This window comes from Electrona antarctica, assembly GCF_951216825.1.
Source record: "Electrona antarctica genome assembly, chromosome: 14".
In the NCBI taxonomy this organism is placed as follows: domain Eukaryota; kingdom Metazoa; phylum Chordata; class Actinopteri; order Myctophiformes; family Myctophidae; genus Electrona; species Electrona antarctica.
The window spans coordinates 9,185,619-9,207,850 of NC_136795.1; the positions used below are offsets into that span (position 1 = coordinate 9,185,619).

Below are 22,232 nucleotides of genomic sequence, written 5' to 3' on the forward strand. Positions count from 1 at the left end.
CTTTTTGCATGGTGGGCCCTTTTTCTTCTTTTTGAGTACTCCTACAACTGGCTTTGTTAGTGCAGAAAAAATGAGCATGGTTGCTATGTTCACCCTGTTCACCCGGGTGTGATTTCAATTTCATACAACTGGCTTTGTTAGTGCAGAAAAAATGAGCATGGTTGCTATGTTCACCCTGTTCACCCGGGTGTGATTTCATTACGTCAGACATGATTTCATTACGTCAGACAGGCCTTACACCACTCAGTTCACACGGGTGTGATTTTCACCCGGTTTGATGCAACTTTGCAATAAGCGTCCAAAAAGGGTTATTTTTTTAAATATATTTTTTATGATTTAATTTGATATTAACCATTTATTTAACTTTATTTAAAAGTAGCCTACATGCTTCACACCATTGTAATTTGGACTTTGGAAAATCTATACGATAGAGAAAATAGGCAGACCTACAAGGTCTACATGCTCATACAGGTCATACAAAGATGTTTGATTAAATCTCCTTCTTTCTTTGTAAAACACAACATATTTGCATGCAATCTCCTTGCAGTTATGAAGCCACAATTTCAAACAAATGTTTGCAGCTGCCACTGGCCCCAAACAAACCAATCTGCATATTCCAACACACACACACACACACACACACACACACACACACACACACACACACACACACACACACACACACACACACACACACACACACACACACACACACACACACACACACACACACACACACACACACACACACAGACAGACAGACAGACAGACAGACAGACAGACAGACAGACAGACAGACAGAGACACACACACACACACACACACACACACACACACACACACACACACACACACACACACACACACACACACACACACACACACACACACACACACACACACACACACACACACACACACACACACACACACACACACACACACACACACACACACACACACACACACGACAACATAGGGCTGGGTGGTAATCGGGCAGCATTGGCACAGTGCCCTGAATGAGAATCTAATGCACATCACTGGCACACAAAAGGAAACCCAGATGAAGCAAGGAGAGAGAGAGAGAGAGACAGAGAGAGAGAGAACAAAGCGAAGCAGATGGAGGAAAAAGGAGAAATAAAGATGGAGAAAGCATACCTCTTCTGAGCTGCGCATCATCATGGGAAGCGTCTTCTTATAGTTTACTTCACTCACAAGTGATGGATGTCATTAATTTGTCCGTCTCTGAGTTTAATCAGTCTGTACGTGCCTGTCTGCAAAATTCGGACCCTCTAGGTCTACCTCTTTCTGTCTGTAATGCATCAATTTGAGCCCATATTTGCATCACTGTATGTCTGTATCCTGTTTGTCTCTCTATAACAGACTAGAATGTGTTCATGTGGTTCTCCCTGCTTGAGTCTGTCTGTCTGTCTGTCTGTCTAGCCAGTAGAGGCAGCAACACAAACATACACATGGGCAGACACCCAGACAGCCAACCATGTTGGGGTGAAATGCGCCACACCAGTCAGACATGTGCGTGGGTGTGTGGTACTGTGGTACATGTTCTTAATCATGTGTCAAACAGCTAAATGTCCCCACTATTGACCCCCAGTCTGCCCATCCAAACTGACCCCCAGTCTGCCCATCCAAACTGACCCCCAGTCTGCCCATCCAAACTGACATATACATTCTACAATAGACCATATAGATCAGTGGTTCCCAAACTTTTTCATGTCAAGGACCCCCAAATTGACACTAATTAGCCCGCGCACCCCCATTTGAAAAGACACACAGGGACCCCTATGAGACCCCTATTTGTACGGCCATAGCAGTGATTCTCAACCCGTTTGGACCTCCAGTTTGACATGTGCATTAGTCTACGGACCCCCATTTAATGGCATTTCTATCTCTGGGACCCCCAATTTATATTGTAAAATCAACGTGTCCATTTGGTTCCATTTGTACACTCTCAGAGTTAGACCCATAAGGGTCCATTTGGTTCCAAACTATCATTTAGCTGGGGACCCCCTGGAACTCCCTCAGGGACCCCTGGGGGTCCCCAGACCCCACTTTGGGAACCACTGATATAGATCATATGCCTATGTCATATTTTGCCAAGGTACCCCCGCCCGGCGCCCCCAACACACACACCTCCCATTCCATTCTCGAAATTCAGTCCCATCGTGCCTCAGTTCAACAATGGCTGGCAGTGTTTGCAGCCACAACACAGCTACTGTAATGAACAGAGATGGAGAGACACAGAAAGAGATTGGAGGAAGACAAGACAGAAAGAAAAGGGGGAGAGAGAGAGAGACACACATAGACAGAGAGAGAAAGGCTGGATCTTTGCCATATCCTTCCTGTTGTGAGCTAATGAAGCAAGCAAAGGTTTGGACCTACTTCAAGCACCAACGCGCACACACACACACCCCTGTAACCAGTTCTGGCAGTGTGCCTATAGTGCACGTGCTTTGTGACGACTTCTAACGTGTACACACCTCCCACACAATACAAACCCCATGCCCCCGCCAAAAGCACATAGGCCTATCGTTGCTATCGGGACTAGATATCAGTGCTATTGAACACACTTTACGTTGTGTGTTGTTTCGAAAATATTGAACCAATACCTCAACTCCATTGGACCCTCAAATTGTCTGCTAAAACAGCTAACTCTACCACCTCCCCCCTCTCATGCAAGTAATTGACAATATATAAAGTCACAACACCAACTTTGATGAGGCAGTATTGATTTTTTTTCAAAATATAAGGTTTTCTTCATTTCCTGAAAGTTTCATATTTTTCATTTTCTGAAAAATGAACATTTTGGAGTTGGGTGGTTTCTTCCAGACAGCAGAGACATGCCAAATTGAAGCCTTTCACCTGGTCCTGTGTGTTGTGGGTTCACAGGCAGACTTCTGTATAAAAGGGGTGTCGAGGAGAAAAGGGAAAAGGAAGGCAATGAAGAGAGCATGAGAAACTAGAAAAAGTGCCCTTCTGGGCACAGGTCTCCACCAGGAGGATAGGATTGTGTGTGATGTTTGGCAAAATGTTTAGGAGTAATATAAACTTTTTTTTTGGTTTGTTAGTTTTTTGCAACAATTTTCTTCATTTTGTTGAGGAAATGCAGAGTGCCTTGTGTTTTACAAAAGTCAGCCTCCTGGTGGCGCTATAAAAGGCAGATGCGGAAAATGCAGGTCAAAGATTTGTCCTTGGCCTCTAGGGAGTGTGCATGCAACGTTTCACGCAGATCGGTGCAGTTTGAAAATCTGCCTCATGGTGGCGCTATAACAGGCCGTTCTGGAAAATGTGGGGCAGAGGTTCATCGTTGGCATCCAGGGAGTGTGTGTGCAAAGTTTGGCATCGACCGGGTTAACGGTGCCGGAGATTAGCTGGTAACAGACGGACGGAAGGACGGACGGACACACGGACACACACACGGACACACACACACACACACGGACGGAGTGCAAAACATACTCTCTCCCCATGCCTTCGGCCTGGTGGAGACAATGAGAGAGGTGATGGCAGGACAGAAGAGGAAGATAGAGGTGGTGGTAAGATGTGAGAGAGGAAGAGGGATGAGACAGCCAGAGGTGGTGGAGAGAGGATGAGACAATATGGAGGAAATGGTGGAAAAATATAGATACAGGTTCTATGATATTCTACTGAAGATTCTGGAGGAAAATTAACACATGTTTGGGGAGGGCTGACGTTTCTTTATTATCATTACCTTCAAAACAAAGAGAAACTAAAATTGCCCACCAGTAAACTACTCATCCACTCAGATACGTCATTTTTAAATTAAATTACATAAGCAAATTTGAAAATAAAAAATGCAACACTGAGGGCTAAGGGAGACATTCAGTCACAAACCCCTTTTTTTAGTTTCCAAAAACATGTTTATGTGTCCCTTCATACTCCAGTGTGAATTCACCCAGTTGGCATTTCATAAGTAAGCAGGTTTCATTCTTTTCAAGATGGAATATCAGGATGGCAGGTTCAGTTCCGCAGCCCTGAGGGAGGTTTCTCCAAGAACTTCAAAGCACCCACACCAGACATGGCTTTGATCTGTTCCAAGGTGTTTGTGTGGGTGTGAGACACCGGTACTTTGAACCATTCAGGAAACCTAAGCCCAGTGTTCACATTCATTTCCATAGTATTTATAAAGTGCTTTCCCCATTTTGTCTTTATTTTATCCAACCTGGTCAAAAGCAGGTATGATGTGCAAGGTGACCGTAAGGCACTGCAAAGCGAGCCCAACAACCAGCTTAGAGAGAAAAGAAACCAAAAGACATCAGGCAGATTTGTTTTGGGGCACCAAAGGAAGGAAAAGAAAAGAAAAATAAAAGAAAAAAATAAATCATTCAAGTAATTTTTTTAAGTGCTAAAAAGCTCAAGCATCTCAGCTCAGTAAGAGCTAAGAAAAAAGGCTTGCGCTTTACATCAGCAGTGGGCACCATACTACTGTATTATACAACTCAGATTTTCTCTTTGACATGAAGTCAATTCCTATATGCTTTTCAAGTAAGATTAGATGGAACCGATGTAGGTCCAATGTCTGAAAGGATTTTATATATTACATTTCTATTATATTAATTGTGTAATGCTCGGGCTCATTTCATGGCATCATTCATTGTAAACATTGCTAAGGCTGACCTCTCTGAGGCAAAGAAATATCTAACTCCTCTCCACTTCAAGTACATTAAGCGATGGCAGTGCTTGTCAAATGAAATGGTCGATAACAGATGACAGCTGACAGGTCTGTTTGCCTGCCAGGGCGGGGGCCAATGGCATCGATCCGTCGCCGGCTCAACCAGTACTCTAACAACTAATTTAGTGAACTTCACTGTGATTGGTCAGTTGTCATCTTGGTAGAGTTGAGAAAGGACGAGTGGACCGAAAATGATCAGACAAATTCCCTCTGAACGCGCTGTCTCTCTCTGTCTCTTAGTGACGCGGGTCCTCCAGAGGTCTGTCTCTCTCTGTCTCTTAGTGACGCGGGTCCTCCAGAGGTCTGAAGCTTTCTGTAATCCTCTTTCCAACCATCCTCCTCCTCCTCCTCCTCTCCTTCATCTTTGTTTTTCAGCAATTTCTTCCTCTTATGTTTGTGTGTCTTCATCTCTCCCTCCTCCAGGCTCTTCTGCTTCTTATGCTTCTTGTGTTTAGTCTTTTCCCTCGTGCCGTCCTGGCTGGTGGGTGACCTCTCTCCCTCCTCCATCTCTCCCTCTCCAACAGCCTCTCTTCTGCCTCCGCTCCAGTCTCTCCCTTTGTCCCAATGGTCACCTCTCTGCCAGCCCTCTCCTTTGCCTGGCTTGGGTCTTTCTCCGGCCAGTTCCTCCTCCTCCTCCTCACTTTGGCTGAGGTCGGGTAGGAACGCTGCGATGTCCATCGCTCTCACAGGCTGTGACACAGCTCTCTCCAGGCTCCCCTCCGTCTTTCTATCCCTCTCCCTCTCTCTGCCCTTTGACCTCCCTCTATCTTGGTCCGCCTCCTTCGCCCTGTCCCTCCCTTTGTCTCGCTCTGTTCCTGGGGCCCCAGTTCTGTCTGTGTTCATCAACGTGCGTGTGTCTGAGCTCTGGGGGCTGGCAACACTCCCAAAAATCCTGTCCCAAGATCTCCAGGGATCTTCCTGATCATCTTCCCTGCCCGCACGCGAGGCTTTTACCCAGTGGTTGTCTCGCCCGGCTGACCCCTGTCTCACCCGGTCTTCCTCCACTTTATTATTCTTTATTACGATCTGTGTTGAAGACCACCCGGGCCTGCTCTCTCTGGGCTGGTTGGGTTCTGGCCGTCCCTGGAGACCCGTGGGGGACTTGAAAGGGAGCAGGTCTCTCTCCCTACTCGTGCTATAGGAGGGGGGCAGTAGGGAGTTGTGGGCTGAGCGAAGGGTACCGGGAAGTCCATCAGGAGGTGTGTGATGGATTTTATGATCTTGATGAGGAGGAGGATAGTTATGACGATTGCGGTATTTCTGGCCTTCCTCTGGGTCTACGGGTTTGTCGTAGTGAACGTCCGGAGTAATGTAATGAGGAACTGGTTTGGATTCAGCAGAATGTCGAGGAGAGGAGTCTGCATACGAGGAGGAAGAGGAGGAGGAGGAGGAGGAAGAGGACGATGACGACGACGACGACGAGGAAGAGGAGGAGGTGGAGGAGCAGCGTTCCTTCTTGCTGGCTCGGTCAATCCATTGATCCTGAGCGCCCTCTTCCTCTCTCCTCTTTTGCTCCGAGCAGGTCGAAGAGGAGGAGTAGTGAGAGGAGGAAGGAGCTTTTATGTGTCGGTCGGGGGCCATTTTGCTGCTCTCCCTCTCCCTGTCGCTCTCCTTCCCTCTGTCGCTGCTGCTGCAGCACTCTCTATCCCTTGTTCCGTCTTTGAACCACTCTCTGTCCTTTTCCTTGGCTCCGTCTTGCTCCCTCTCCGCCGTTCTCTCCCTCTCTTGTTCGATGGCTTTCTCCCTCCCTCTGCCAGCAGGGGAGGAGCTGGCTTTAGACCCTTTACCGTCAGGTCTACATTTATTGTCAGATCTAATTTTACAGTCAGGCCTGTCTTTGCTGTCTGACCTAGTTTTGCAGTCAGGCCTGTCTTTACCGTCTGATCTAGTTTTACTGTCAGGTCCAGCTTTACTGTGAGATCTATCTTTACCGTCAGGTCCGTCTTTGGCGTCAGATCTAGACCTACTGTCAGGTCTTTCTTTACCGTCAGATGTCATTTTACTGTGAGCTCTGTCTTTGCTGTCAGGTCCAGTTTTATAGTCCGTTGTATCTTTAGGATCGGATCTAGTTTTACTGGCAAGTCTATCAGTACTGTCTGGTCTAGTTTTGTAGTCAGTTGTATCTTTAGGATCAGGTCTAATTTTTCTGTCAGGCCTTTCCTTACTGACAGGTCTATCTTTACTGACAGGTCTATCTTTACTGACAGGTCTATCTTTGCTGTCGGGTCTATCTTTGCTGTCGGGTCTATCTTTATTGACAGGTCTATCTTTGCTGTCGGGTCTATCTTTACTGTCGGGTCTATCTTTGCTGTCGGGTCTATCTTTGCTGTCGGGTCTATCTTTGCTGTCGGGTCTATCTTTGCTCTCAGGTCTATCTTTACTGTCGGGTATATCTTTACTGTCGGGTCTATCTTTGCTCTCAGGTCTATCTTTACTGTCGGGTATATCTTTACTGTCGGGTCTATCTTTGCTCTCGGGTCTATCTTTGCTGTCGGGTCTATCTTTACTGTCGGGTCTATCTTTGCTGTCGGGTCTATCTTTACTGTCGGGTATATCTTTGCTGTCGGGTCTATCTTTACTGTCGGGTCTATCTTTACTGTCGGGTCTATCTTTACTGTCGGGTCTATCTTTGCTGTCGGGTCTATCTTTACTGTCGGGTCTATCTTTGCTGTCGGGTCTATCTTTGCTGTCGGGTCTATCTTTACTGTCGGGTCTATCTTTGCTCTCGGCTCCATCTTTGCTCTCGGCTCCATCATTGCTGTCGGGTCCAGTTTTAGTGTCAGTTTTAGTTTTATTGTCAGATCCATCTCTGCCACCAGAGGGAGCCAGAGTCCTGTCTGAGTGCAATAGAGGGGCGGACCTCTTCTCTTTCTCCCTCTCTGGCCTCTCCCTGATCTTATGTCTCTCCTGCGTAGTCGTCGTCTCCGTCTGTCTCTTGGCCTCACCCTCCCTGACCTTTGCCATGGGGACGGATAAGGGAGGGGCCATGAGGCCACTGGGCTGAGCTCTGATCTCCCCCTCTTCCTCTTCATCAGATTCTTCTCTATCCCACTTGGAACGGGGCATCTAGGGGAGGGGGGGTGGAGAGATATGGATAGGGGAAAATTGGTGTGATTTAGACAGGGCTGACCATTCTGTTGCCCCACGCATGATATGTTTGTGCTGCCCACATCGCCCCACCCCACCCCCCCTTCCACCCAAATTTGTTTGTGCTGCCCCCTCCCGACGAGAGCACCGTGTTTCTGCATGCAGATCGACTACTTTTGCCGCTAGATGCCGTTTTGTCCTAATGTTGGTACTAAATAACCAGGGCTGCACACAACTTTTTTGGTCTAGTACTCAGAGGAGCCTGTGTGCAGCCCTGTAAATAACACTTAAAGCCAAATTCCAATACCTAAAATCTCGGCCACTCACTCACCTCACACTCCATTATGGCGGTGTTACAGTGAAATTGGTGACCTGCCAAAATATGTGACCATCTTGTGGACTTCACATACACTTACACGGAGGTCTTTAAATACGTACGTTTTACGTTCGTGGTTTACGTTCGTGATCGTGTAGACACGTAGATCACATAACTGACGTTATGTGATGTCTACACGATTGTCACATATTTCAGCAGGTCACCAATTTCACCGTAACACCGCCATGCAGGAGTGACCAAGTGTGAGTGAGTGAGTGGCCGAGATTTGGGGTATTGGAATTTGGCTCTTAACTCACTGCCCGACCGAACGGGGAGGAGGGGCCGCTTCAGCTCTGAGCAGATCCACATGGGCACGCATGCAATTCGAGGACGCACGCACGGGCAGAGAACATTATTATGAGGATTTAGACATTGCTCACTAAGAGCAAAAGGAATGGAAAGTGTGGTAATTCACCTGTACAATAACTATTTCGTCCTCAGCAGATCTGTCTTGGGAGTATTCATCCAGAGTCTTCACCACTGTCTTCCTGTGCTGGTGTTCCTCCCCGATCACGCCTCCTCGACGCACTGGACTGCCCCCTGTGGAGCTGGTGCTGCATCACATGCCAGGCAGACAGGAAGAATAGGAGGAGGACGCAACGGAAGGCGTTATTAATTGTGAAAAACATTAGTACAACCTGAGCTCATTCACACTGAACTTATTCTGATAAAATGTTTTGGTGTGAATGACCGGGCCAAAAGATCGGATTTGAGAAAAATAAATCTGATTTGAATTGGATTTGACTTTATGTGACTGCAGTCTAAAGCCAGCCTAAGTTGTCTAATTACAGTATATACATCATCTCTGTCGGGTGGAAACCTCATATATCCTAAACTTAGGGATGTGTAAAAGTGACCAAAATGAAAATCGATTGATATATTTATAATAATTATATATATATATATTTCTAATTATTATTCGAATAATTGACAGAGTAATTGATTAATCAAATAGACAGACTAATGGATTATTTAATTATTCCTCGTTAGCCAGTAATAAATGAATGATAGTTAACCTCATGAATCCTAGCCTCCCTGGTCTGGGCATGTAACAGACGAAGAGTTGACGAAAACAATTCAATGAGGACCCTGACCTGGCATAGTCCACTATGTGGTCTTCTGGACCCTTTTCTGGGTCTGGATCCCTCTGGTGACTCCTGCTCCTCGGTGCCTTGGACTCATATGACATATTAGACTCCTCCCCTCTGCTCCTCTTCCTCCTCTCAGCTCCCGCCATCTTCTTTCCTTTTCGTTTGGACTCCATCACCATCTCCTCCTCTCCCCAGGCCCTCTGTCTCCTCTCTCCCTCCTCCTCCTCCTCCTCCTCCTCACGCGCTTCACCAGCTCTAGGTTTTGATCCTTCCTTCTCTTGTCCTTCAAATTCCTCCCTTCCCCTCTTCTCTCCTTCCTCCTCTCCTCCAGGGCCTCTGCTCCTCCTGCTGTCCTCTCCCCTCTCCTGCTTTTCAGTCTTGTCCAAAACACTCTCCTCTGTTGCTCTGGTACTTTTGTTCTTTTGTCCGCCTCCGATAAAGGAACTGGCCCATAAATCAAGGTCTTCGTCCCCGAAAATATTGACTTCAAAACTCTCTCTTTTCACTTCTTCCTCCGCCTCCTTTATATTGATGCCCCCACGCATGGGTCTCTCCTGTCCCCAGCTAGATCTCTCACTCTTCTTTCCTGCCGTCTCTCCTTTGGGCATTTCTTCAAACATGGTCTCCTGTTCTCTGGCCACCTCCCTCTTTTTATCGCTTTTGAGCTCCCGTTCTCCTCCTCTGCTCTCCTTCTCCCATTCCTCTCCTGCAATGGTATTCTCCTTCACTTCTCCGCCTCCTCCTCCTCCTCCTGCCGAGGTCTTCCTCTTGTCCCCCCGTCTCTCGCTGTCATCCTGCTTTTTTAGTTTCTCCTCCGGCCGCCTCCCGTCCAGGTTGATGTTGATGCTTATTTTCTTCTTCTGAGGCGTCACCATCACCCCTCCCTCCCAGATCTCTCTCTCCGTCAGGGGCTGGGCCTTCACCCACTCTTTCTTCTTCTCCTTCTTTCGTTTCTCTCTGTTCGGTGGACTCGAGGAGAGACTCTGGAGGGGTTCCGCCTCCTCGTTCAGAGACTTGTCATGGCAGATCTCCTCGGAGACACTCATCTCTTTCTCCCTGCTTTCCCCCTCCTCTTCTCTCGTCCTTTTCTTACGCTCGGGCCTACTAGGTTCCGGAGCTTGGCTACCACCAGGCAGTCGGTCAGCATCTCTACCCACCCTGCCTGCCTCTGTCCTGGGCGTGTCTCGCCTCACCGTCTCCCTGCCATGCATCGAGTCAGGACGTTCTCTCGTCATTCTCTGTCTGTGCTCTCCCTCACCGTCCTGTCCCATTTGTCTGTCCTCTTTTTGTCTGTCCTCCACCGGTTTGACGGGAGGAAGGGCTGAGGCATCGTTGGTGATCGGTTCATCACACAGCGGAGTGCTGCCGCCATGGCTGACTCGTCCAGCGGTATCAATCCTCTCCTCCTCATGGACGTTGTCATTCGACTCTGAGGCACTGGGGAATGACGACGAAGACGACTCCTCTTCTCCGGCCCCTCGCCCGTTCTCCTCCTTCGTCCTCCTCATGTGCTTCTTGCGTTGCTGGGCCTCGAGGTCAGCGGTTGTCTCGTCGGTAACAGTCACAGAGTGTTTCGTGACCGGCAGGCTGCCGTACTTTGCGGCGCACCTCTGCTGGTAAGTGGTCGTCGGCCTGGTCATGTCTCTGGGAGGCGGGGAGGAACTGCGTCTGCTTCTAGACGAACGGGCATGCGGCGGGGAGGGGGTGTGCCTCCTCTTGGTACGCCTGTGGCCAGATCTGTGGCGGGAGGAGCGCGACGGGGACGGGGGGCTGCATCTCCTTTCTCCCCGAGCCTCCCTCCTATCGGGGGGAGGAGGCGGCGGCGGCATGGGAAAGAGCGGCGTGAGGTGCTGCAGGTGGCTGAAGTACCTCTCGTACCACTCCCTGTACTCCCGCTCCCACTGCCTGTGTCGGTCGTGATCCCTTCCGTCGGAGTAGTGGTGGTTAGCGGCCGCTTTCACGTTCCTATAGGAACCTCCCGCAGAGGGCCTCTGCTGTTCCGCGTCCTGCCAGCTGCCTGGTGGGGGTCTCCTGCTAGGAGGCTGCTGCTGCTGCTGGTGGTGGTGTTTGTCGTGGCGTTTGTTGCCAGAGTGCGCTGCCGCCGCCGGCAGCGGTGGTGATTTAGACCTGGAGTGGTAGCTGCCCCGCTGGGACGACGAGGAGGAGGCCGTCGGGGAGCGTGACCGCCGGTAGCCGCGGGGAGGAGGAGCGGGGCGACCGCCGCCGCCGCGTGGAGCTCGGCTGGCGTGCGTCCGCTGACGGGAGCGAGATCTGGGCCTGAAAGGAGACCACGATAAAGTAAAAAAAAAGAAACAACATTATATTTATTATTTATTTATATGAATTCATAGAAAAAATATATTGAAAATATGCAGTATAATGTAGAGCTCTTCACCGGGTCCCCCCGACTCCGAAAATACCAGAGTGGACCCGAGACCCGCTCGGGTCGGAGCCGTGTTTTATCGTAATCACGCGGGCAGGGTCGGAATCGGTCGTATCCCCTAAATCACACCCGTGTGAACTGAGTGGTGCAAGGTCTTATATAGCCTGATCAGCTGTGGTCTAACGTAATGTCAGTGACCATAGTAACCATGCTAATTTTTTTGGGTCCCACGTACAGGTACACACACGTACAGGTACACGGGTACATACACGGGTACAGACAAAGCTGGTTGTTGGAGTGGTTTGCACCACTCAAAAACCTGAAAAGTGTGATAATTTAGGCTGACCTAGGATCAGGTTAGTGTTTCAGCGACATCACTTGTGTGATGATTATGCTGGTTTAGGATCAGCAGCGCAAGGCAAGCCTCGTCCTGGTTTGCCTTGCGCTGATTTGAATGAAAACACTGGCGTGCAATTATACTTTATATCACGATCACAGATCCCGACAACAGTGTTGACCTCAACGAGGTGAAAGCAAACTAGCAAAGCTCAAATCAAATTAATATATTGGGTTAAAGCAAGTAAGCAACCATGACAACTCTCCTGTGTATCCCCACACGTGGATTAAGAAGAGAGCAAAGTAGGAGCTGTTTATAAGTGCATTGAGTGTCGTGCCTTGTTAATTCACCGGTATATGCACCTGCTAAAACTGAGGAGAAGAGAAGAGACAAGTCTCTCTCTCTACGTTTCGGTCAAAGACCTTCTTCAGGCGTGGATGCCTTAAGAAGGTCTTTGACCGAAACGTTGCCTTTAAATAAAGTTTGTATTGCAAGTGCAGACGGTGTGCGGGTCTTTGTGCACTTCATGTGCATTCTTCTGAGTATATTGAGCCCTGCCTAGGCACCCGCTTCAGAGCATATAGGTGTGCATAAGACTTTGTTGCCTATATGAGATGAGATGACATGACCTCTAGCCTAAGGGACAATATACTGTATCATTGCAACCCCCCTCCACGAGATTTGGCAGGAGCGGTGTTTGAAATTAGGCAACAGCATAAATAAAGCATGCAGACACTCATGAATGTGTGTTATTCTGATGATACATGGCACTTGGCCTTCAACAGAAGAAAAAAAAATGAAGTTGCCATAACACCTGCATCTGGTGGTCCTGCCATGGGATGGTGAAGGAGATCTAGAGCGGCTGTAGGAACGGGAGCGGGAACGAGAGGAGCTGGAGCCCGAGTACGAACGGGAGGATGAGCTGCTGCGGGACGGACCTCGATGTGGTGACCTGTGAGAGAGAGGGGGAGAGAGAGGGGGAGAGAGAGAGAGAGAGAGGGGGAGAGAGAGGGAGAGGGAGATGGAGAAGAGCAAGAGAGAGAGAGAGAGAGCGAGGGAGAGAGAGAGGGAGGGAGGGAGAAGAGCAAGAGAGAGAGAGAGAGAGAGAGAGAGAGAGAGAGAGAGAGAGAGAGAGAGAGAGAGAGAGAGAGAGAGAGAGAGAGAGAGAGAGAGAGACGAGCAAGAGAGAAAGAGAGGGAGAGGGAGAAGAGCAAGAGAGAGAGAGAGAGAGAGGGAGAGGGAGAAGAGAAAGAGAGAGAGAGAGAGAGAGAGAAGAGCAAGAGAGAGAGAGAGAGAGAGAGAGAGAGAGAGAGAGAGAGAGAGAGAGAGAGAGAGGGAGAGGGAGAGGGGGAGAAGAGCAAGAGCGAGAGAGAGAGAGAGAGAGAGAGAGAGAGAGAGAGAGAGAGAGAGAGAGAGAGAGAGAGAGAGAGGGAGAGGGAGAGGGAGAAGAGCAAGAGAGAGAGAGAGAGAGAGAGAGGAGGAGGGAGAAGAGCAAGAGAGAGAGAGGGAGAGAGAGAGGGAGAGAGGGAGAAGAGCAAGAGAGAGAGAGAGAGAGAGAGGGAGAGGGAGAAGAGCAAGAGAGAGAGAGAGAGAGAGGGAGAGAGAGAGAGGGAGAAGAGCAAGAGAGAGAGAGAGAGAGAGAGGGAGAGAGAGAGAGGGAGAAGAGCAAGAGAGAGGAGGTAAAAAGAGAGAAATGCGTCAGCAGCTAGACCAGCATTTTTGAGACACATTCCCTGCCATGTATTAATTAATTAATTAGTCACCCCTGCCGATGACTTTTTTCTTGAGGCAAAAATTACCCCAGGTCATAAACTGGACGTTAGCTCCAAGATAAGCAAACCTATCCTATTGCGACCGTGGACCACCCGAGGCATGATTTTTTTAACCGCGATCAGAATCTGCCGTAAATAAAGCTTGTTTTAGAATCGGAATCTGGGATTAGAATCCGAGATAAAAGGGTGTTAAGATTTTGACGAGGGGGAACCTTTTTACTGACTGACCAACCACTTCCGGTTTATCGCCTAGACACGAAACCCTGATAGACGGTAGTATGGTGTGATCTAAAACGGACTCAATATAAAACATTAAAAGACGAGTTATCTCGTCCTTAGCAGTCAATGTGTTATACTGTATGTAATATGGTATGCCTGCCAGGTTTTTCTAGCATATTCAATATGTCAGTGCAAGGCATGGAGTTGCACTGCTCGTCACAGTGCTCTTTACAACCAACAGCCAACAGGCTAGAAACTACGTGCATATCTTGAGCAAGGATTCCCAACATCCATAGAAATATGTACCTAGCTTCACCAGTAAGTGGCAGTGCATAATTATAAATAAGCTAATATGGGTAATTAAGCTGGTTATTACTTTGACATCCCTGCTTTGCAGTTTATGAAAAAGGCACAGTGGTAGGCTCAATTTCCATAAGGTTGCAATGTACAGTATGATAATGTCAACCATTTCATTAAAGCGATTCAGACTGAGAGATATTGTGTACCTGGAGTAGGAGCGTCGTCTCTCCTTCTGGAGATTCCTGTATTCCAGCAGCTCTTTGGCAAAGTCGTTGGTCATGTCCTCCAGCTTGGATTTTTGCCTTGGCACACGGCTGGAAGGATGGCTGGAAGGACTGAAAGACACACGTACACCAATACAATTGAATTGAATTTGCTGTAGAGTACACGTTTCACACAACTGAGGTGACAAATGTGAACATGCATAAAACATACGTGAACACGAGAATTCTAAAACCAACTTTCTGCCACAGATGCTTAACCGATGGCCCGATAGCAATGGCAATATGGTAGTGAAATAATACAATATTTGGACAACAATAGCCTTGCATTCCTATCTAATCCAGGGGTTCTCAACGTTTTTGGCCGGGGACCCCCGGAAATGCTTTGGCAATGTCTCGGGACCCCCGCCCCGCCCCCTCCCGACCCCCAATATAAATTGACTGCTACAATAACCTTAAACCATTTTGGGCGGGAACCCCTTTTGGTGTTTTAAGCATTGTTATAATTTAGCTATTGAAAAATAGCAGATCTACAAGCTCATAGCGCGCCACCGAGTGGCGCGCTACAAGCTTGTAGGTCTGCTATTTTTGAAAAAAAGTGAAAATAAAATTTAAAAATAAATCTTTTTTTTTTTAAATAATTTGGGGAACCCCTAAAATAATTTGGCGACCCCCCGAGGGGTCGCGACCCACGGGTTGAGAACCCCTGATCTAATCTAATGACACCTCCATTCACCTTTCCTTCAGCCTCCGCTGGTGTCTGTAGAGCTCCTCCTTCGGGATGAGGGGACGAATGTTAGAGGTGGGACCAGCGGAGGACAGTGAACCTCGGAAGGGGGTCGCGGCGGGAGTCGGGGGCGCCCACGGGGTCACCATAGGGGGTGGGTAGCTGGTCAGAGGAGGCTGATGTCCTCCGGGGGGATAGGAGGGGAAGGTGGAAGGGAAAAAGATGGGTGGAGGGGGAAAGGAAGGAGGATGGGCAAGGAGGGGAGCTGGGGAGGAGGAGGCGGAGGAGGAGGGGGGGGGCGTGGGGGGGAGGGAGGCGGTGGTCATCAGAGTGGGTCCAGCTACGGACGGGGTGGTCCGTGGTGGAGGAGGAGCTGTGGAGAGACCAGACAGAATACATCAGAAAGGAAAGAGGTTGGGTACATACTGTATGGAAGACAAATACCTGAACACGCACACACAGTTACACACACACACACACACACACACACACACGCGCACATACGGCGCACGTGCACACAAACACAAACCTCTCCCAGGTGGGTGGTGGGCCAGACTGTCTGAGAGGTGGACCTGTGCATTCAGAAGAGAAAAAGAAAATGGTTGAATAAAAACCTTCCCTCATAATCATCTTCATTTTATTGATAGTATCAAGTGAAAGAGGGAGAGAGAAATGCAGCAAAGGTCGTCATGAACGGGACTCGAACACGCGACACGCTGTCAGGCCAAAGCCTCTATGTGGCATGCGCCTGGACCACTTGGCCAGCGGGCGCCCCTATGTGGCATGTGCCTGGACCACTTGGCCAGCGGGCGCCTGGACCACATGGCCAGCGGGCTCCCCTATATGTGGCATGCGCCTGGACCACTTGGCCAGCGGGCGCCCCTATCATTGTTTCTTCCAAGACTAAAGGAATGTGGATTGTTTGGCCACCGTGTTCACTTCCTATTGCTTTCTGTCGGTTGTAATGTCATTGAGCTATGCAAATAAGCTTCTTCTATGGTTGCAGATGTGATCCTCCAGAGGCAAGTGGATTTAGCGCCTGAGCTATACTTGGTTGTGCATTGTGTCATGCACCAAAAATAGCAAATCTGCCCGCTCACAACGTGTGCATGCCGCTACATGTTGCGAGCTTGTAGATCAGATATTTTGAACCACACACTGCTTGTATGTGGTTCGTCGGTGGTTTGGTCAGTCGTTATCTCACCTGATGTTGACGGCTGTAGGTTCAGACCGGTAGACTGGGGTTGGCCTGCCATTGGAACTTGGTAACCCTAGGAAAACAAGAAAAAAAAACATTTAAAAGAACGGACCACACAGACGTAGACACTGTACGAATCAAAGTCTGAAAACAGACTGCATTTATGCAACTACAATTTTTAAAAACGAAAATTGTGGAAGTGTATTTATAGAAGCAGTGACTGCTGCAATACTAATGGAGCACAGATAAGAGATGCTGCATACATTACAAAAAGCATGGACTGCTAGAAAAGGTACCACTGCAGTGTGATAATATCCAATATATATTGTATCTGACTGTGTGCACATTGTACGGTGTATTTTGTGTGTGTGTGTGTGTGTGTGTGAGTGTGTGTGTACTTACCACAGGTAGAAGTGGTGAGGAGGCGGCACTGGGTGCGTCTGTAGCAGAGACCACGACAGATGGGACAGTGGCAGCGGTAGCCATAGTAACAGCTGTCTCCGCCTCAGCATCTCTGGAGAAACATTGCACCGACACAATTAACAGTCACACTTTCACTGTGTCCAGATCCGTGTGAATTCATACGGCCACAGATTGCATGGCAATACAGAACATGTGTCAAATACAAAGGAAAGATTATTCTCTCCATGGGATGTTCTCACAGGGTTATTGTGTTGTGGGGTATATACATTATATGGTTTTATTGTAATTTTAGTCTAATTCATTCTGTAATTCATTATACACACATGTGTGCATGCTGTGTGTGTGTGTGTGTGTGTGTGTGTGCACATACATGGCAGGTGTATCCAGGTGATTGTGCTGGTGCTGAGGGGAGGCCACAGGTGTGCTGTAGGAGGAGGAGGGGCCTGTTGCTATGGGTGGAGTTTCACCCATCTGAGCCAGGGGAGGGGTGTCTGAGGGTGGTGGGCGGGGCATTAGAGGGTCCTGAGGACGGAATAGAATGTGTTATAGAATATGTTATGCCACTGATGACACTCAACTGTTTTTCTCCTTTCCCCACTCTGCCACTCGGGTTGAAGAGCATTTCGCTGCATCGCTGCACAGTGGATGTCTTCCCACCACCTCAAGCTGAACGCAGATAAGACCTGTAGGGCTTCTCTTCTTCCCAGGTAAGTTCTGCCTGCCCCATCTCACTATTTCCATGGACAACTCTCTGGTGGCTTCTGTTCCAACTGCCAAGAGCCTGGGACTTGTCCAGAGGGCAGTCAGCTCTCATTCAAGGCATACATTGCTTCGGTTATTCGCTCCTGTAGTTTAACACATTGTTTTTTTGTTTGTTTTTTTACACATTGTTGTCTCCACCAGGCTGAAGGCATGGGGAGAGAGTATGTTTTGCACTCCGTTCGTTCGTTCGTCCGTGTGTGTGTCCGTCCGTCCGTCAGTTTACAGCTCATCTCCGGCCTGTGGCTCGGCAGATGCTAACACACACTGCACACACACTCCCTGGATGCCAACGACGAACCTCTGCCCTAAATTCTTCAGAACGGCCTGTTATAGCACCACCATGACTCGTACACATTTTAACCATACATCACGCAAATCAGTATACACTATCTCTATAGTCATGTGATCAACACGGATCTGTACCATTTCCCATATTCCATCCCGATTGGCTAAGATTGCCTTCCAAAGCTTGCAGGATTGATCCGTTTCGAACAAAATGCCACAAATCATGAACACAGTGTGCAATTTCTGTGAAATTATACATGCACGTTCATGGCAGAGGATGAAATGCCACTTTCTTTTCTTCAAATCAGCCTCATGGTGGCGCTATAACAGGCCAATTCCTGTTTTTACCTATAACTGCACACATCTGTGTACAACTTTGTATGCGCACTCCCTAGAGGCCAAGCAACTACCTTTGCCCTGGATTTTTCGCATCTGCCTGATCATACCATGAGGCCGATTTCTTTACATTACTCGTACAGATTTTATCCATCACAAACACTCCTATCCTCCTGGTGGAGTCCTGTGACCCGAGGGGCACTTTTTCTAGTTGACATTGGCAAGATTAGACCCTTCTGTCTACCCAGCTCCTCATCCAGGCCTCAGTCATCTCAGAACTTGACAACTGTACTAACTCCCTCCTTACTGGTATCGAAAAACCACTACAAAACTACAAGGAGACGTGCACGCGGCACCCGGCTTCAGAATGCAGCATGCCTGGTCTTCAATCAGCAAACATAACTCAATTGACCGTCAGTAATAAAACTTCGATACACATATGCGTCTCCTCACTTTCGTGTTCTGACTTTTGACCTCTGACCTTTAGATCACCCACCATTTTGAATTATATGAAAAACAGTTCAAATCGATCTCCTCCCGGGATCTTTGTTCAAAATGCACGAAAGTTTCTACATGTCAACTTTGGACGTATATCGCCAAAAAATCAGGAGTACATTTTTTTTCGAGTAATAATTACGCTTTTATGAGCTAATGAATATTGCTATAATAAAATTACATGCCCAAGTTACACAAGTTTTAAGTGGTTAATTCCTTCATCGCTCTTTTTTGTTAAGATTTGTTACACATTCAAACAGCTGCTAATATTTAACCGTTTCCGTCCGTAGGACGGCTCCACGCGTCCTAGGGAACCCAATCGACGCGTACATAGGACGCATCCTCAATGATATCAGGCGAGAGAAGAATATTCTGAATTCTTTCCTTTTTTTTTCTTTTTCAGTCCGACTCTCGGCCACCGTCCTTCGCGCTCTAGGGTCATATTAGCTTACCGTTCGATTAGCTGTTAGCGCGGCAGAAAGAATGCCTCGTCCAGGGCGCTCTCCGTGGTTTTGATCTGATGGATATACTACGCGCTTCATTTCTGACTTCAACATGCCTCTCGTTCAAAATATGAATGCTTTGGAGCTTCTAGCGATATAATAGACTCGAGACCAAGGTAAGCTAACAAAATATTTCTCGGGTTTTCTTCCGGATTGTTTCACACTGTAATTATTTCTCAACAGCTTCAATGACATGGGTCTGAGGCTGTTATTCTTTGTCGCAATCTAATCCTCCTGCCAAACCCAAACCTCAAACATTGTCATTAGAAGCCTCTAAGTGTTATTGTGACATTAACCTGCTGGCTGCGGGTTGGCTGGTAGGCCCTCGGGGTTCGCAACTGTGAGGACGAAGGCGGGGTAGGGGCAGGGCTCGGCGTGGGAGTCAGGTTGGGCGTTGTGGTTTGGGACTGGGAGTTACTAGCTGGTTTCTTCTGGTTCTTGGCATAACCGCCTTCATTCTTGTAGTTGTTCACGGTCTGTGAGGGAATAGATGGCAAAACAAGGATATTAGAATGGATTTAGGTTCAAAAGCTCAACCCAGCAGCTAGCAAATGTGGGCTTTAAGAGGTTCTAAATGCCAAGTCAGTTTCAGTTTATTTTCATTTATAGTGCAACATCACCCCAAGGGGTCTCTGTGCACTTCACAGCAAACACACAAGACACATCAAAAACACAAAAACATAGCAAGAAAACACAGTAAAACGTAGTAAAATGTGCATATCTGTAAATCATCAATAAAAGAAAGAGAAAAGAAAAATTACAGTATTTTAAAATCACAGGCAAGACAAGGTGAACATAATAGTTTCAATGAAACTAGAGAGAACCGTAGTGTAGGGAGAAAAGATGGGTTTTTAGCCTAGATTTAAAAATAGCCAGAAAAATATCCAGTCAAAACAATCCATCAATCCACCTTTCCTTCCATTCATCCAGGGTCCAAATTTAACTTTTTGGCCCAAATGCCAAAGGAAGGAAATCTGAGATTTACCAGCAAAAAATATATTTGAATGGCCATAAATGCAATTATGTGTGAGCAAGTTAATCTGCAGCCTATACACTAAATTATAAATTATCCAATTAAGATTGGATTCATTAAACATTTATTTTAAACTTGAAGCATCATAGTGGTGCCACGATCTCGGGGCTTCAGAGTTGTTGGAATGCAGACCTCCTCTGTGATTCTTTTGTCTCCTTTTTTCCTTTTGATGTATTCCAAATAAAATAAAGATGTTACTGGGAATCTCATCCAGGGGGGAAAGTGGGCCGGAAAGGGCCGGTACAGCATTCCGCTAAAAGGTGATGTGCCAGTAGGCCGGTAAGAAGAGGGGACTGTCAAAAGTCCATATTATAACCTGCCACGAGCGCATGTCCAGCAACAAAACAGTGGTACTAACATTAGTTCAACATAAGTGTTGTAGTAAGTTTTCTTATAAAGTGCTATCTAGTAACTCTGGCGGGCCGCAGGCCCGCAACGTTGAGTGAGCATGCATGCACGACTAGACTGGACTTTATTTTATTTTAAATGTGCTATACAAATAACCTTTGCCTTACCTCTGTTGTACGTATACTCCATTGTGTGAGAGTGCCAGTTGCCAAAATATATAAGCTAACAACTCGTAATATTTTTGACAGTACGTTAGTTCTTTTTGGCAAGCAACACCGGTGACCATTGCACTATGGAGAATAAATTAGATTTTAGTCCTCACTCCTCACTACTAGACTCAAACTGTCTTGTACTTCTGTCTAGACTGTAGATGGTTGAGAATACATGACTTTAGCTGCGATTGATCGGTCAGCTGCAATATCATAAGTCAGGGGTTTGCACCCTTACTTAGAATCAACCTGGGGACCACTGCTGTGTTGCTATGCATCCCATGTGTATACTTCCCACTGTTTCTCAACCAGTGGTCCATTGATGACTACTACTAATTTCCTAATAATAATAACGAAATTAATTTTTTGACCTCCGACTACATGGACGGTCATCATAGGTCATTCACTTCACGGTTTCGCAACTAGTTGAAAGAAAATGAAACAACAAATCCCACATTACTAAATGCATGGTCAGGGGCCACATGCAATACCTTCACAGACCACCAGTGGTCCACAGACCACCTGTTGAAAACCCCTGTCCTGGGTGGTGTAAATCTACAAGCTCACCTTGATTTGATTCACATCATTATGCCGTTATCGTTCGGATGAGTATGTTTTCTTTTTGCCCATGTTTGGCTCTTAGTGGCGGGTGTCAATTTTGCACCCCGCTTTCATCCAAACGCCGTCCCATTTACGAGTCCAGCCAACCATCCAACTATCCACTCATCTCTCGCTCACCTGTCGAAGAAACTTATTGGCTATGAGGGAATCAGGGGAGACATCCGATTGGCCACATGTGGGGCAGACATGCTCATCAGACTCCAGCAAGGCGGTACGGATACCTGTGGGGTGGGAGAGAGACAGAGGTGGACACACAGAGACAGAGAGTGAGAGAGATATAGCAGGGGAGAATATGTTGGGTTGACAGTTTTAAAACAGAAGGACTGAGATCGCAGAATCTGTGGCCCCTTTTCCATCAAAAGAACTTTGGTTGTAGAACTGGTTACGTTCTAGATTCTTGGAACCATGGTGCTTTCACGGAACCGGACGCCATGTTTTTGGTTCCAGGTCTGAACCAACTTGTAGGGTTCTGAACCAAATCATTTTCAGTGGAAACACTCTGAACTGGTTCAGTATTAGGCGGGGAAAAAAAGAACCGAACCGGTTCAACGCCGGTGGAAAGGGGGTGTGAGAGAGGGTGGGGGCGTCAGACTCACATTCATCACAGTAGCTGTTCTCACAGCAGGGGCTGACCACGGCGTCGGTCAGCGTCTCCCTACAGATCAGACACAGCAGTTCCTCTGGGATGGGTTCCCCTTCGTCCTCCTCTTCCTCAATCTCGGCCTGTGGCACAGGGACGAATGGAGGCCTCTCCTTCTTCCCCACAGCATAGGCCTCACTACGCCACACACACAC

General features: G+C 47.7%; 1 protein-coding gene across 1 annotated transcript in view; it reads right to left on the bottom strand.

The window, feature by feature from the left end:
* Positions 1-3,701: 3,701 nt before the first annotated feature.
* Positions 3,702-22,232, bottom strand: part of LOC306936983 (uncharacterized protein) — a 29,780-nt gene continuing 11,249 nt past the window's right edge. Inside the window, 14 exon segments of the mRNA XM_079520650.1 lie at positions 3,702-7,777; positions 8,590-8,728; positions 9,269-11,542; positions 12,800-12,937; positions 14,483-14,611; positions 15,234-15,457; positions 15,459-15,597; positions 15,754-15,796; positions 16,429-16,495; positions 16,825-16,936; positions 17,216-17,367; positions 19,523-19,702; positions 21,555-21,658; positions 22,034-22,215. Of these exon segments, the coding sequence (XP_079376776.1) occupies positions 4,907-7,777; positions 8,590-8,728; positions 9,269-11,542; positions 12,800-12,937; positions 14,483-14,611; positions 15,234-15,457; positions 15,459-15,597; positions 15,754-15,796; positions 16,429-16,495; positions 16,825-16,936; positions 17,216-17,367; positions 19,523-19,702; positions 21,555-21,658; positions 22,034-22,215 (6,754 nt within the window). The 3' untranslated portion in view covers positions 3,702-4,906.